The sequence below is a fragment of the Lepidochelys olivacea genome (assembly GCF_965140295.1).
Source record: "Lepidochelys olivacea isolate rLepOli2 genome assembly, chromosome: 7".
In the NCBI taxonomy this organism is placed as follows: domain Eukaryota; kingdom Metazoa; phylum Chordata; order Testudines; family Cheloniidae; genus Lepidochelys; species Lepidochelys olivacea.
In genome coordinates, this window is record NC_140417.1 from 100513329 (window position 1) to 100530719 (window position 17391).

The 17391-nt window shown below is 42.8% G+C and overlaps 1 protein-coding gene across 2 annotated transcripts in view; it reads right to left on the reverse strand.

Annotated features, from left to right (window-relative positions):
- Positions 1–17001, reverse strand: part of GLRX3 (glutaredoxin 3) — a 34203-nt gene extending 17202 nt beyond the window's left edge. Inside the window, exons 1-4 of one of the 2 annotated variants that reach the window (XM_084635266.1) lie at positions 16807–17001; positions 8331–8439; positions 3528–3602; positions 2624–2825 (exon numbers count right to left, since the gene is read on the reverse strand). In XM_084635266.1, the coding sequence (XP_084491392.1) occupies positions 2624–2825; positions 3528–3602; positions 8331–8439; positions 16807–16871 (451 nt within the window). In that variant the 5' untranslated portion in view covers positions 16872–17001. The remainder of the gene's footprint in view (positions 1–2623; positions 2826–3527; positions 3603–8330; positions 8440–16806) is intronic. The other variant, XM_084635267.1, reaches the window with a different exon arrangement.
- Between the last annotated feature and the right edge of the window lie 390 nt (positions 17002–17391).

Sequence of the window (17391 nt, forward strand, 5' to 3'; positions counted from 1 at the left end):
CAACATGTTTTAAATGGTTACCAACCAATGAGACTCAAACTTGCTTTAGGAAAATAACTAAAAAATACAAATGCAAACCAAAATTAAAATCAATTATTTCAATCACGGTTTCCTGCTGGCTGATTTAAATCCCAATTCCAATCAATTACTTAAATCATTTTGATTCAAAGCAATCCCCTCCAAACAAAGTGTTTTACCATAGGCAGCAGGTGGAGCTCCCCCCCCGGGGAGGCTCGTCCCCAGCTCTGCCGCTTCCCCCAATGCTCTCCCCACAGCCAGACGGAGCCCTGAGACTCCCCCTCCTCGCCTACCCCCCACCACCTGAAGTCAGAACCACAAGCCCTCCTCCGCGCCTGGAGGAGCCCTGGGCTGGCCAAAGCCGCAAGCCTCTCCCCGCCCAGAGGAGCCCCGGCCAGGCTGGCCAAAGCCCTGAGCCGAGCCTCCCCCTGCCCAGAGGAGCCCATAGCTAGCCGCAGCCGCGCCTCCCCTCCCCGGACCCAACCCACCCAGGGGAAAAGCGTCTGTAGAAGACACTTTTGATATGTCCCATGCAGGTTCCGTGGCGGCTGAGGCGGCAGTTTGTGCTACCTCAGCCACAGCAGAACCTGCAGGGGGCATAATAAAAGCAAAAACTTCGCCGCCAAACCCTACAACTGGGGGTCCAGCGACCACAGCAGTACCTATTATACCCGCTGTTCATGTGTTTTACTAATATCCAGATATTATGGCTGGGATTTACTAACGAGTCTACAAGGCATAGGCGCCCATCTCCCACTGAAACTCATCGCTTCCAACTTCTGTATTCCCTCATTAATTTTGTAATTCTATCAAAAAAGAGCAATAGTACTTGTCTTGCAAGATTAATTCCTTATAAATTCAGGCTATTGCTCAAAGTTGTCTCCTAGATGTTTACTGAGGTCTTATTCTTAATATTTATTCTATTGTTTTACTATAAACAGAAGACATACGGAACATTAATTTACAGCAGTGGTCACCAACAAGTTGATCGCGATCTCCGGCTGCTAAAAGTCTGGCGGTGCAGACTCCCTGGCTGCCCTGGTCCCACACCACTCCTGGAAGCAGTCAGCATGCCCCAGTGGCCCCAAGGGAGGTGGCGGGGGGTGGTCTCCGCACACTGCTCCAGCCTGCAAGCACCACCCCCGCAGCTCCCATTGGCTAGGAACGGAGAACTGTGGCCAATGGGAGCTGTGGAGGCGGTACCTGGAGAGAGGGGCAGCACACAGGGGCACGTTGCTTCACCCCTCCCAGGAGAGGCATGGGGCCAGGGAAGCCAGGAAGCCTGCCTTAGCCCCACTGCGCCGCCAACCGGGAGCCACCTGCGGTAAGTACCACCCAGCAGGAGTCCACACTCCAGCCTTGAGCCTCCTCCTGGAGCCAGCACCCCATATCCCCTCCTGCACTCCAAGCCCCTGCCCCAGCCCTGAGCCCCCTCCCAGAGCCAACACTCTGCCCCCGCCCGGAGCCACCTCCTGCACCCAAACTCTGTCCCAGAACTTGCACCCCTCACCCCTTCCTGCACACCAATCCCCTGCCCCAGGCTCAGACCGGAGCCTCCTCCCATACTTCAAACCCCTCGGCCCCAGCCCAGAGCCCGAACCCCAACCCACTGCCCCAGGCCAGGGAAAGTGAGTGAAGGTGGGGGAGAGGGAATGCAGTGAGTAGGGTGGGGCTTCGGGGAAGGGGCAGAGTAGATCTTGGGTTGCACATAAATTCAGAAAGTGATCTTGTGCATAAAAAGGCTGGAGACCACAGATTTACTGGCTCACTCTTGTTGAAAACTGGCACCATGTTGTTTTACTTGAGCCTGTTACCTCCCCTAGCTGACCACAATTTGTCAGCTATAAATGTCAGTAGCCCAATAAGGTTGTAACCCCACACTTTTGATACTCCAGAAATCATGTTATCAGCACTTGCTTTTTTTAGCTTTATGTTCTAATTTTCCCCTCCTTACAATTTGAGATGCAGGGTTTGGACACAGGAGATGGTGAACAGTAGACGGTCTTGTGGTTAACACACTGGACTGACTCAGGAAATCTGGGTCCTCTTCCAAGCTCTGCTACAGATGCATGTGACTTTGGGCAAGTTGCTTAGTCTTTCTATCCCTCTGTTCCCTATCTGGAGTAACAGAATAATAATACTATCTAACTTCATGGGGGGACTGTGAAAATAAATTAGTGTTTTGAGGCGCTCAGATACTTTAATGCAATGGTCCACAAACTGTGGAGGTGTGCCCCCCCCAGGGTGCAGAGGAACGTTAGGGGAGGCACGGTGGGACTCAGGTCAGTTCTCGTGGGGGATGGTGAGGGAGCGCAACCCAGCCCTGCTCTACCCGCAGCTCTGCTCCAGCTCCGCCTCCCAGCCCCGCCCCCAGCCTCGGCCCTCTTACTCCCTTCTGCATCTCCCCTCTGTCCTCCCCTCCCAGAGCTGCGGTCCTGGTTTGGGGGAGGGTGTCACGGACAGGGGTAAAGGGGCCATGACCCCAAAAAGTCTGGGGACCTCTGCTTTAATGATACATGCCACAAACAAACCTATAAATAAATCCTGCAACCAACACCTACATAAACAAGCCCTGTTACATTAAATAAAATTTCAGGGTCCTTACCACAACGAGGCTCCTGGGGAGTTCCTTTTATAAACACCATGCAGGGTGCAGTATTGGTCAATTTCTTTAGACGTACGTTGAGGTCCTCTTTTGCATTATCATTAGGGCCAGCTGAAATAGTACTGCTAGATGCATGGCGCTGGACTTTTTTGGTAAGCTCTGGGGCATGGGCACCATCTAATCTGTCAATTTTCTGAGAATTCTAAATAAACCAAGAGAGTAGCTCAGTTAAGAAGTATTAACTAAAAGCGGTCTTTTAAACTACTAAAAATTGGCAGTTTTAATGTATTCCATCACTACATATTATAGGTTTTCAGATAAGCAGGCACAGTGGGTTAGCATACTGACCCTTTACCTCTTTAATCCCAGCAAAATTCTAAAACTGAAACTAGTCTGTTGGCCATAGCATTGTCTGTACCAAATAGACTTCTTAAAGCTTGTTATAAACAAAAAAAAAAATATTAACAAACAGAACCAAACATGCTATTTCTACTAGATAATCACCTTTTAATTGTTCAGAAGCATTCCACTGAATAATTCAAACAGAAAAGTGAATGAATTGTGAACCTCACTAAACCAAGCCTAACACGATACAAGAGAAGAGTGTTTTGTATCTCGGGTATTGTAAAGCCATATATGAATTCCAAGGCATTTCAAGGAGGTTCTGAAATATTAAAACTGGCCATTCTTGTGCCCAGTAAAAAAAAAAAAAAAAAAAAAAAAACACACTCATACACGAGACACACAGACTGTTAACAGCTTCTACGTTAAGTCAACACTAAGAAAAGGGACTTCTGTTCTATTTTTAGCACTGAAAAAAAGAGTAGAATGAACATTTACTAGTACTGAACTGCTGAACTTGACAGACATTCATGTGAGTGATATGCAACCCATTTTCTCTTACCTTAAAAAACAAGAATGTTGGAACAGAACTAATCTCATATTTTTCAGACACTTCAGGCACAGCTTCAGCTTCCAGCTTAAAAGTCAGAGAAAACATGGTTTTATTTTCATAATTTTCTTTAAGTTTTGATTGTGCATGTCAATCCTTTTTTACTGTTCTTCTCAGCATTTTATGTTTAAAAAGGAGTTTGATGCAAAAGTTTGTAAGACATTTGCATTTAAATGAGACTCAGTGGGCTGGCATGTCATCCAGTGAGCCTGCACAGTGTCAAAACAGGTTCAGGGGTTTTTATTTTGTTGCACATTTCAAAAGATGCCTAGAGGCTGTGAATAAAATTTTTGGTGCACTAGTGACCTAGTAAATTTTCAATCATATGCAGCTACTACTATATTGAAATCCATAAATCATTGACCCCAGTTATGTCATGATTACAGTGCTTATTTTCTGCCCACAGCAATTCTTGCTGTTTGCTCTATTGACTAATTTCAAGAGGCAGTACATCATGACTGACATTTGCAGCCTTCTGCAAATTATGAAGCAAAAAGGAGTATTTCTTCAATAAACTATTGATGTCTGCTAAATTTTACTTTTAACTCTTGCAAGACTGCTGGATTCTAAGTAGAAAGCTTATTAGACTATTGGTCCAGAAGCTTGGTTATCATTAAAATGCATATTTGAAATTCCAGAAGATAATTTTTTAGCAGACAAATATAAATCTTTTTATTAACCATATCTGCTGCGTGCATTCTGTCTCAGCTGCTGACTTCAGTGACAAAGTTATTTTTGGGGTTGTTTTTTGTTTGTTTATTGTAATAAATGTTGATTTCCTGTTAGCTCTGAAGACATTAAGTGGAAAAATAAAGGTATAAATAAGGTGGTAAAATAGTGAATATAAATACATTTCAAGGACTAGTAAACAGAAACCTTGTGATCCCATTTACAGGTGCACAAAGCCTTGCCAACTACTCTTTCTGCAAACTGTACACTGGGGCTTTATCAACAGCAACTGGAAAACCATTCAGGGTTGCTGATTTCTTGGTCAGAAAATTAACATTTTTAGAAAATGTAATAATTGGCTATTCAGTTTCTGGCTCTCTCCATATAGTTTGAACATTGAACATTTTAGCGTTATTTGTAAAAGTAGATTTTGGTTTGTTACACCCATAAGGCTTTTAATCTTGTTACAACTTTGAATGCAAGAGAAATAATTTTACACCTGCTCAACATCCTGTTAGTTAGGGCTAGGGAATCTCCAGCCCGCTGCCTAATTTATCTGGCCCATGGCAAGTCTCTGTACCATGGGCCGGAAGCCCTGAGCCTCAAGCTCCCCCCCAACCCCCTCCCATGGGGCTGGTGCCGCAAGCACTGGATTGTCCCGCTGTGGGGGAAGCTAGGGTTGCCAAGCTGTTAAAAGTCTGGTCGGCTCTGCGCAGCTCCCGGAAGCAGCCGGCATGTCCCTACAGCCCCTAGACGCAGGTGTGATCAGGGAAGCTCCATGCACCACCTCCGCAGCTCCCACTGGCTAGGAACAGCGGCCAGTAGGAATTGCAGATGCGGGCAATGCACAACCATGCAGAGCCTCCTGGCTGCACCTCCGTCTAGGGGTTGGAGTTACTGAATGCTTCCAGGAACAGCATGGAGCCAGGGCAGGCAGGGAGACTGCTTTAGCCCCAGTGCGCCCCTGATGGGGAGCCACCTGAGGTAAGTGCTGCCTGGCCAGAGCCTGCATCCTGAACCCCCTGCCCCAGATCGGAACACCCTCCCGCACCCTAACTCCCTCCCAGACCCTGCACCCCCATCCAGACCCAAACCCCCGCCCACACCCTAACTCCCTCCCAGACCCTGCACCCCAACCCCCTTGCCCCAGTCCTGAACCTGCTCCTGCACTCTAAACCCACTGATCCCAGCCAGAAGCCCCCTCCTGCACCCCAAACCCCTCATCCTCAGCCCCACCCCAAAGTCCACACCCCCAGCTGGAGCCCTCACCCCTTCCCACACCACAACCTCTTGCCCCAGCTCAGAGCCCCCTCCTACAACCTTATCCCCTCATTTCTGGCCCCAATCCGGAGCCTAGGTGAAGCCCCAAGCCTCAGCGCCCCTCCACAGGGCTGAAGCTGCAAGCACTGGCTCGCCCCGCTGCAGGGGGAAGCCCCAAGCCTCCTCCCCACCACAGGGCTGTGTGTGTCCCCATGACTGATTTTTTTTTGTGGGTCAATGGCCCCTAATAGAAAAAAAGGTTCCCCACCCCTGCTGTTCCCCACCAAAAAAATGAAGGTTCCAGAGAAGGATCAACGATCTTCTCTCTCTCAACATGGGCCTGATCCAAAGCCCATTGAAATCAATGGAAGTCTTCAGTGGACTTTGGATCAGGCCCCATAAATTTCTCTTGCTCTCAAGTTAATTCTTGTCAGGTTTGATCCTTCACCAAAACAAGCAGTCATTATGCACTCGGTGATATGAGCATGGTCATCAAGTAGCCATTCAAAATTTCCTTCTCTCAAACATACTTCTAAAGATTTCAGGAAATTATGTGAAGGGAATGGAACTACAGCTTTACTTTATGAACCACAGCCTAAAGAATAAGCCATGACTGGCATTCTGCCAGGCTATCACACAGAGATTTTTGAGAATGGTTTTTAAATAAGCTCCTTTAGGTTCTACCTGCAGCTTTTGATTGAATCATAAGATTGTTTGATGCACACAACAGATCTTTACAGTATCTCCCTCACCTTATTTATCCTGTATTTGGCCAAGCAGCACCAGACTATGACCTTTAATTTTGAGTCTTCTATCCCTACTCAAACCACATAGTCAAATCTCTACACGAATTAACTGAGAAACAAAATCTGTCAATATATTTCTATTTTCTGATCTCCTGCAAATGGCTGAATTATTGTTACATGGTAGTGAACTTTTATTCCTTTTTCTTTTTGTGGCTCATTTCCTATCCACCTTGATGCTTTTGTTGCACTTTAATGAAGTTCATTTACACAACTTCTTTTATAAAATTGAATGTTATTGGTCCACCCACCAAATTTCAGACTATTTTAAGAGAACATCAGTCATATTTTAAACCTCTTGGGTTGGTTAAAATTAAGATTTATTCTGTGGTCATCTAAAAAGGTCTGGGGCACCTGGCATTGGCCACTGTCGGCAGACAGGATACTGGGTTGGATGGACTTTTGGTCAGACCTACTATGGCCATTCTTATGTTATCTTTAAAAAATTAATATAAACTTGTGTTTAAATACTGTAGCTATAATTTTTAAATCACATTTTAAAAGATTGCTCAAGATGTTAATCAAGTTTTGATTGTTATAAACAATGAATTTTAAAACTGATGATGTGACTTACAAGGCACAATTAGGAACCTACATTCCTGATTAGGTACTTAAAATTAACTTGGTAGGTTAGCTAAATTGTTATTGAATGATCTGAAGTTCTAGCTTGGCTATCCCAGAACATGTGACAAAGTTCTATGCTTTTAATTATGAACCCAAAATATTAAATTAGTACCAGTCAAAATTCAAACTACTGAGTCAATAGACCTATTCAAATCTGTTTATAGCTTATTTTCTTTAACAGCCTCATCTTACATATTGTAGTCGGTATGTATTTACAAGACAGTTGTTGTAATTTTATTTTGCAATGTATTGTCCAATGAACCTTGCCATTAAAATAAATATTCATTAAAGATACACAGTCAAGTGACAGCTGAGACTTCAAAAAAATTTGGCCTACCATAAACTACAGCAGCACTAGAAAAGCAACAAAAACAATGTATAATATTTTGAAAATTGATGTTTTAGAATACTCTAATTAAAATAGCTTTGTAAATTAATACGATTAAAAACAGATCTATCTTTCTGCTTTACAAAAGGAAATGCCAAACTGTGAGATGAGTCATTAAAAACACACAAAACATAAAGGCTGTAAGAAATCAAACTAACACACACACACACACAAACAGCTGGTTGTTCCATTACTCCTTGCCCTCATAATCACAAAAATGTCTCATTAACAAGAGAAAGTTGTTTTAAAATGAATGACATGCAGATCTAGTGCATTAAATTTTTTTTTCCCCACAGTGATTCTATTCCTGGGATATGCAGATGAACTCTCAAAAATATTGCATCTCATTTACTTACTGCTGTTCAACATGCCATTCTTAGAATGACAACATCACACAGACTTAAATTTATCTTTCTGCAAAGCCTATGCAGATTATCATTCACCCTTAGTAATGGCTGGAAAAACAACTAGAGTATCTAAATGAATCCAGAGGAAAATCTACTTGCCTAACCAGCAGCATCACTGAAACAAATCAAAGTTCTAGCAAATCTTAAAAGAGCAGTTTTGCTACCTTAATCTCAGATGCCTGGGATTAAAGAGATCAGGCTTTTACACAACTAATTACAGTACTTGCTTGGTGAGTCATTCTAAGTCACATCAAGTACACATACAAACTTAAAAACCTATTTACTAGATGAAGTAACATATTCTATTAAAGTGCCAATATAGTGCATTTTTAAATGCAAGAAGATGCAACTAACTTGTTATTTAAATCAGCAATACACCATGAACTTCACTCACAGTTCAATTTATGCGATTTCTGACACTGAAGTTGAACTCATTAGGATTCAAATCAGCACGAAAGCTTTGGTTTCCACCCCATAGAAGTCATCGGAGAAAAAAAATCTGTTTCTGAAGTTCATTTTATGTAGAAATGGTCCCTTCATCTTTGACTTTAGTTTGCATTACTATCTTTAAAATGGCCTTTACTATCTGGACATGAAGACTTACCTTCACAAATGTAACTTGCGAGTGTTCCTTAGCTAACTCAGCCATGACATCGTTCATTTGAATGCACTGAGGAGCCCATGGTGCCCAAAAATGGACAACTACAAGAGACCTATGACAAAACAAAAATACAGATATATGTTAATAGAAATAGATAATTTTTTTAAATAATGGAATTTTGATGAAGAATAACTGACTACAAAAAGCATGGTTAGTTATAATGGAACAATGCAATATTATATGAATTAATATACATTGAAGAATATAAAGACTATAGAAAGAGTAGTATTACTTTGGATACAGAAAAAAGGAAAATAACTGATATAAAATTAACTCTTATAGTAAATAACTAAGTTATGCACTCTAAGGTTATCACAACTCACAAGAAAAAAACACACTAAGAGAACAAAAAACATAGGGATGAAAAAAATAGCATTAAAAAGAAAAAAGTTACAAAGCCTTGCCCAATTTTTAATGTTTTTAGAAGAATGGTGGTTAGAGATGTTTGCTGAAAAACAAATATCACTGGTAAGATATGCAACATAAAAAGAAGAAAGAATAAAATCACAACAGAGTTACAAGGAGCTTGACATTTTGCTACCTAACCTGATTCTAGCAGAATGCAACATCACATACAAAGAATGAGCAACAATTGAAGCAGGCAGAAAGACCTCAATTACTCACTAGGGGGGTCACACACTTTGTTGCCTCTGTTGGCTGAGCTTATTGCACTCACCAGGGGCTCCTTCCATCCCTTCATTACCCCTACAAGCTCTGTGTGCCACCCGCCAATCCCCCTCTATTTCAGGGACTCGTTGCAACCCTCCTCCCCCAGCTCTTCCCATGCCAGGGGCTCTCTGCCCTTGCATTCGCCCATATCTCAGCATTCCTCCCCACCATTCTTATTCTCCTTTGCTCTCTCTTTCAGGATGTCAACAATCTAAAACTGTATTACAAGAATAAGCTTGTCTACAGATGGACTCTTATTCCAGAACAAGCATGTCTATACATAGAGTTTAAAGTTATCATGTTACATCCAAAAAGAGAAAATACCATCAAGTGGATTGTCAAGCCTCGCAAGCTCTGCCAAAAAGGCACTGAAGGCACTAACGATTACACTGACAAAACATTTGGGTTTAACAAATAATCTGGAAAACACACAACACACTTCATTGCTTCTATAAACCAAGTTCATTTCATCCCTCCAAGTTCATTCTCCTCCACAAACTCCCTGAGCACCACCTTCCCACTCGCCACAATTTCAGAGATTCCTTGCAATGCCCCCACACTTCCCTTCATTCCAGGGGCTCTATGTGAAAGCCTTCCCCATAAAGTCCCCTACATTTCCCCCATGCAAAGGGTCCTGTGTGCTCTCCAGGCCCTCCTCTCACCATAGCAGGCTCCCACACTTTCTGCACATGCCAGGGGCTTTGCGTGTACCCCATTCCACCCTGCCAAGGAATCTCTGTGGCTCCCCTTTCCCTCTCCCCCATACCAGGGCTCCTTTCTCCCCCCACACCAAAGGCTCTGTGTGCACACCTATTGTTACACCCCAATGGCCTCCTCTCCCCGTTCTCTGCTCTTCTTCTTTCTGCCCCCCGGCCTCTCGTATTCTGCAAAGAAAACTTCCACTCTCCACTCACACATTTTTAACCCTCCCCAAAATGCTTTAACAATGTTTGCAACAGTGTTAGCCACATTCAATGCTAATCTACCTTCCCTAAAAACTCCTTGGGGGGGGCACCCATTGGGGTGTAACACTATTCCTCCCACAGCAGGGGCCCCCAATTGGCCTTCCTCACCAGAAATTCTGTGTGCTCCCACACCAGAGTCCCCCATTCTCCGCTTCACCCATTATAAGGATTCTGAATCCCCCCAGACAAGGGGCTCTATGTACTCCCTTCCACAGGCCAGGGTCCCCAGTTCTCCACCCACATATGCCAAGGGCTCTACGTGACCTCACTTCCCTCATTAATATTTCTCTTCTTTCTGTCTGGGAGGCCAGATCTACTCTAGGAGCCCTTTATCAGTATACGTATACCACATCAGCAAAGAATTCCTAGCGCAAATGCATCTTTTATTGGCTACACTGTGCTTTTCCCAGTATAGATTATTCCTGCTGCCCTTCAATTCTCCCCGGGGTGAAATAACCCAAGGCACGAGAATTAAGTTTAGAGGGGACAACAAATAAGAAGGAAGATGAGGGGTATACAAAACAGCAAATGATACAAAAATGAAATCCCCACACACACACAAAGCTACCCTTTGGACTCAAAGCCACCAGACATCGGGCCCAAGAACTTGTAGGTTTTAAAAAAGTGGGCATGTACATGGATAATGAGAATATTCAGAGTTATCAGCCAGGAAGTTTAACAAAAAGGCATATAAACCCTCATGTTTCAAGACATAAACTAACTTCTAACTAATGAGAACTAGGAAGAAACTTTCTCTGTGGGCCAGTTATTCCTTAATTGTCCACAACAAGATTTCTTACACCTTCCCCAAAAACATCCAGTACAGATCACAGTCAGAGATCTGCTCCAGTATGGTTATTCTATGCTTTACTGTTAGCTTTCTTAAACTATTTTCAGCAGAATAAGTGAATAGTTAAGGAGGATTAATATAGCTGGACAGGACAACTAATCAGGAATATTAGTTCCAAATTCTTTAATGAAGGCTGTGTAATACTACCCAAGATAAAGGACTTCTCCCTTAATATGGATTTCTGAGAAATACTATTGACATCGAAGCTGAAAAACATTAAGATGTCTGTGATATATCCAAAATGCCAATGAGTTCTTAATAATACTCTGAATGTATAAAAATCAGAAGACATACCAAATATTATGCCACTGAAAGCTGTACAACAATTTATAATTTTATTTTATAATAGACAAAATACTAACTCATTAAGGAATTTTAATGATTACTATGTCGGCAGAATACATCTTATTGTTTTACATTTATATTAATACCCAATATAAAACATCATATGTGCAAATCCATACATTATGCTCAAAACTGTTCAATACTCCAACCCTAAACTGACAGTTATTATTTATATTACCATAGCGCCTATGAGCTCTAGTCATAGACCAGAACCTCAATGAGCTAGAAAAAAAAAAAGACATAATGTTGTGGAATGACCCATGAGCCCACACAGGTCCCGACTGGAGTCAATGCAGCTCATGCAATTTTGGCACAAGATCAGGGCCCAAATAACGAGTATAAGTACTAAGGCTTAAAGCCAAGGAAAGGTAGTTTTCCTTTCCAACATCTGCTACTCTCAAGTGTATACAAACACTAGGAAGAGGAGAAAACCATAATCACTACTTCCATGACTTTACAGCAAAAGCATTACCAAAAAAAGATTAAAAATAGGAGTAACTTGACTTCAAGTTTCTGTGCTACCACTATATTAGTTATGGAGCAGCATACAGCACAAAGTGTTCTGATCCATTAAATTATTAGAATTTGTTTTCTAGAAATTCAATTTACAATGCAGTTGTTCCAGTCTGTATTTGCAACAATAATCCTATGCTTGTTTGGACACCATAAGAAATCTCTGACACACATGTGGTGGATCTTGATCTGCTAAATTGTAAGGGAAAAATGAAGTCCTTCAATTCAGTGTGTAAAAAAATAAATAAAAATCAAAGAAAAAAATATGTATAGAGCAATATAGCTAGATACTAAACAATGTATTAAGCCCAAAATACTATTTAATAATTTGATACACTTTCTTTCCCACTACTGAAGCACAGCAGAGAATTCATTCTTTCCTGAGCTGCCAAGCAGAATTTCCCACATGTCTAATTTAAATTACTCAGTATGGTAGGGGTACATCTTATCAGATAAGTGTCACTTTGTGAGCAGTACAGGAGTAAGAACCACATGGCTGAGTAATTCTAGCCCCTTTGAATGGAACAGTAATTATTTGACAAGATTATACTCAACCATATTATTAATATTGCAATATTGTTTTAATTTAATGTGGACTTAATGAAAATATTGTGAAAACAGAATGCTTATTCCCCTCAAATTTTATTTTTCTGTGAATTATTTTTGTTTTAAACAAGGTTGCAATTAATCTGCCTTTCAGTGACTAAACTTTTTAGAAAAGCATAAGAGAATGGCAAGATAGAGTAACTCAAAACATTGGGGAAATCAAGTGGGTCAACTTCCTGAAAGTGCACCAGTGACTCCAGATACAAAGTGCACACTGGACTCAAGGCAGTACATATTTTGACTCTACTGTCATCCAGAGATAACCAGGAAACTTTTTTTTTTAAAAATTTTAAATAACGTGTGTCCTTCATAACTTCCTTTCCCTTGCTACGGGAAAAAAAAAAGCCTGCAATGAGGGATGCTTTATGGGGATGACCTACAATATTGTTTTAATATTGGTCTTGGTTTTGTTATTTAGTCTATTTTATATCACAGCTGTTAGTTTAATAGATTCCAGATAAAAATATAGATATATACACCATGTATTGTCTACAAAATTTTTCAGGTATTCACTTAAGGCCAAATACTACAATTACAGCTTCCTCTTAAGTAAGGGAGGGGATGGGAGGGAGTTATGCTTGAGAAAGAACTGCAGAACATAAAACATATGGATTTTGTTCCCTTTATTCCAGAACTAGTACAGAAAGTGATGACGCAACGTTCTCCAAATAGGCAGTTCTAAAGGTGATGGTTCCATCTTCCATTATGATGCTATTTACATTTGTGTTTACCATTGTACTGTGCTACAATATAAAATCTTTAAATTATAAATATTCAAAGTCCCTTTCTAACACAGCACGATATTTTTTCAGCACATAGTGTCACCATTTTAAAATATCATTTAGTCAAAACTAGAATTAAGATGGAGATTTATATGACTTCTTAATTCCTGTTATATCATCATACTAATCCACCACCATTTTTCCACTCTGAAAACAAAGCTTTAATTAAAACTTTTCCAAAAACATATTATGAAGTTTGTGGTTATTCCATAATCTAACTTGTCAGTAAATATAAATATGCATACTCAAATAACCATTTAATCAGTTTCATTAGAATGTTTATCTTTTAAACCTTTTGTGAAATCAATATTTTCCAAAATGTGTTGTTTTGTTCAATCAGTAACTGTTCAAAAAGCAACTGAATTAGTAGTACAAGGCTATGTCTACACTAGAGACCTTACAGTGGCACAGGTGTACTGATGCAGCTGTGCAGTCACTCTATTACAGTGGTTCTCAAACTTTTGAATGGGTGACCCCTTTCATGCAGCAAGCCTGAGTGCGACCCCCCCTTATAAATATAAAAAAGTGTTTTTAATTTAATACTATTATAAATGCTGGAGGTGAAGTGTGGTTTGGAGTAGAGGTTGACACCTTGCAACCCCCTGAGAGGCCATGACGCCCAGTTTGAGAACCTCTGCTCTATAAGAACTGTACAGGTATTTGTTCTATAAAAAAATATTTTTTTTAGGTTAGGGAAACATTTCTATTAATCCTTAAATTTTCTCAGAATTCTGCTGTAAATTTCTCTAGCAAATTGTCTGTTCATTTAGGCTATAAGCTCCACAGAGAGGGGATCATTGGCTAAACACAAAGGAGATGTATGCTCAGTGCTGCTACGCTTAATGCCTAAGGGGGAGAAAGGGAGGGAATGGCGATGGTACCCCCATTACATCCAGTACCCCACTGCCTAGAGCACAGACCAAAACGTAGGAAACAAGTTTAATTTCCCACACCGCCTGATTTGGAGCAAGGATTTCAAGTTGGGTTTCCCATGTGAGTGCACTAACTACTGAGCTATTGGATAGAAGGTGGACACTGCTTCCTCCCTGGCTGTCTTGTATGAAAATCAAGCATGCTCTGAGCACGCCTCCCAGATTGGGCTCCACAGGTGGGGGAACACCCAGTTTTGAATCATACCAAGGCTTTGGCGAAAGCTAGATGGCATCAAGATTGAGACAGCTTTTCACATTTTCACTAGCAAAAATTTAGATGCCTAGGGAATTTAGGCATCTACAGGGCTAGGCAACAGCTGAGCAAGGGTCTAAAGATCTAAATTATGGACTCTGGTGCCTAACGGGGTAGTTCGGCACATAAGACCTTTTGTGGATCTAGTCCCATGTTTTCTTCTATTTTGTACAGTTCCAGACACACTGCTATGCATCAATCCTACAAGCTTGTTCACATGGGCTGACTTTTTTTCCACAAAGAGACAGAGGTCTGCTCATAAAAGTTATCTTCCAGGTTTGTGCTCTCGAAAAAAATCTGTTAATATAAATGTAAATATGCTGCCAGAATTGAGTTGAAAGCGTTCATTTAAAATTCAAGTTTTCACATAGCACGGAAATGGAGAAAAAACCTATTTGGGGCTGTGAGACACCAACACAGTTGTACCATTCCTGCTCACTGTGTGAATGTATACATCCCCATTTTAAGATTAATTTTAAAGATCCATTAACATAACATAGAACAACATTTCTCATGTCTTCAATCTACAAATCTCATACAACTGTACAAAAATTAGAACAGCACTAGAAAAATCAAATTTGCTCCAAAGTTTAGATTCTTTAAAAAAAACTTTTACAGAAACAAAAAAAAAAAAAAGCAAACTTGAAATCAGTTGTTTTTAAACACAAGAACATCCCCTTGCAATGTCAGCAGTCCAAACATTTAGAGCCCTGCACGGATACAAAAACTGTATTAACATCCAATCCGTGATCAGCAAAAATGATCCGCAGATGTGGATGTCTGCGGATATCTGCCGATTTGCAGGGCTCTATGAACATTGCAGTGAAGTGAAACTGACTTCACTGATTTTCCTTGTCCAATCTAAGAAAGTTACAAAAAAAACCCTTCAAAAATAAAAGTGTAAACTGGATTTCTAAATTATTTCAATTTAGTAATCAAAAGGTATTATTAATGTAAGGAAATAAGGTTGAAATATGACTGGAGTTGACACTGTCCTTTAAATAGAATGCAAGCATTATGACCCTTTTACAGATGTGCAAACTAAGGGCTTGTCTACACTTAAAACGCTGAAGCAGCACAACTACACCACTGCGGTACTTCAGTGAAGATGCTACCTATGCTGATGGGAGGGATTCTCCTGGTGGCATAAATAATCTAGCTCTCTGAGAGCTGTCTTCACAGAGGGTTAGGTAAATTTACCTGCTTCGCTCAGGGGTGTGGATTTTTCATATCCCTGAGCGACACATTTATACCAACCTAATTTCCTAGAGTGGGCCAAGCCTTAGGATAGGTCTACACTTAGTGCAGCTGCATCACTGTAGCGCTTCAGTGTAGATACTACCTACGCCAACAAAAGAGGTTCTCACATCAGCACAGATAATCCACCTCTCTGATAGGCATTAGCAAAGCCTATGTCTACACTAGCACTTTTGTCAATATAATTTCTGTCACTCACGAGTATGAAAAAGTCACCCCTATGAGCAACATAAATTACACCAAAAAGATGCACCACTTTGCACAGCACTATGGCAGTGGGAGATGCTTTCCTGTCAGCACAGAGCTGCTACATAGGAGACCTTACAACAGCACAACTGCATGCGTACAGCTATGCCGCTGTAAGGTCTAATGTAGACATGGCCTAGGTCAACAGAAGAATTTTTCTGTCCATCTAGTGCTGTCTACACCAGGGATTAGGACAGTAGAGCTACATCTTCAGGGGTTTTTGTCTCTCCTGCTGGTAATAGCTCACCTTAACTGATCACTCTCATTATAGTGTGTATGGTAACACCCATTGTTTCATGTTCTCCATGTATATAAAATGGTCCTATTGCATTTTCCACTGAATGCATCCGATGAAGTGGGCTGTAGCCCACGAAAGTTTATGCCCAAATAAATTGGTTAGTCTCTCAGGTGCCACAAGTACTCCTGTTCTTTTTGCGGATACAGACTAACACGGCTGCTACTCTGAAATCTTCAGGGGTGTTGATTTTTTTCAAACCCTGGAGAGATGTAGCTATACCAATGTAAATTACCAGTGTAGACCAGGCCTAAGAAGCAGAGTGGGATTAAGTGTTTTGCCCTAATTCACAAGCAGAGCCAGGAAGGGCAAACCAGGTATCCCAATGCCCAGGCCAATGCATTAGGCTGGGGTGGATGTCCCACAGGGGCAGGGCAAGGAAACGGGGGTAAGCGGGAGAGGAGGTTAGTAACCGAAGGAGGCAGGGCCGGAGGCGGAAGGAATTAACGACGCCCCCAGGGGAGAAGGCGGCAGCAGCGGGTGGTTAGTGGACCCCCCGCCGGGGGGGAGGGTTAGTGACCCCCGCGGGACCGGGCAGGCCTCACCCGCAGAAAGAACGCGCCTCCCCCAGGGAACAACACCCGCCCCCTCCTTCCCCACAGCCTGGCTCCAACTCCCCGATGACAAAGCCGCTGCCTCCCCAACGCGGGCCGGGCCGGGCCCCCGGGGCCTGACGCTACCGCTCGCCGGAGCCAGCCGCACGTACTTGCCCTTCTGCTGCAGCAGCTCCCGGAAGTGCCCGGCAGAGCCCACCTCGGCCAGCGCAGCCATGGCTAGGACGAGTCTGTGGCCGGCGCTGCGGCCAGGACGGGCACGTGCAACCCGGTCGGCGGAGCGATCCGCCCTGCCTCAGAGCGAACCTTCTCTGCCTCCGCGCATGCTCGACGAGGGGAACCCCCTCCCAGCGCGCGCACGCGCACGCACACTTCCTCCGCCCGTTCCCGTGGGGAGGAAGGCCTGGAGCCCGGTTGTCCTGGGAGGGGGCGGGGCGATCGGCCGCCGGGCCGGGGCGGGGAAGCAGCCGGGAAGAGGGCGGCGCGGGTGCGGGCTGGGGGAGGGGCAGGTCAGCGGCTGTTGAATTTTACAAAACGAAAGAGGAGGGCGCACAGGGTTTGCCCAGCGCCATCCCCCAGCCCGCGTCAGAGCTGGCCGGGGAGCTGGAGTATTGTGTCGGGTTCTGGGCGCCGCGTTTCAGGAAGGACCTGGACAAATTGGGGAAAGTCTGGAGGAGAGCAACTCAACTGACTGAAGGACTAGAAAACATGATCTCTGAGGGAAGATTTAAAAATAG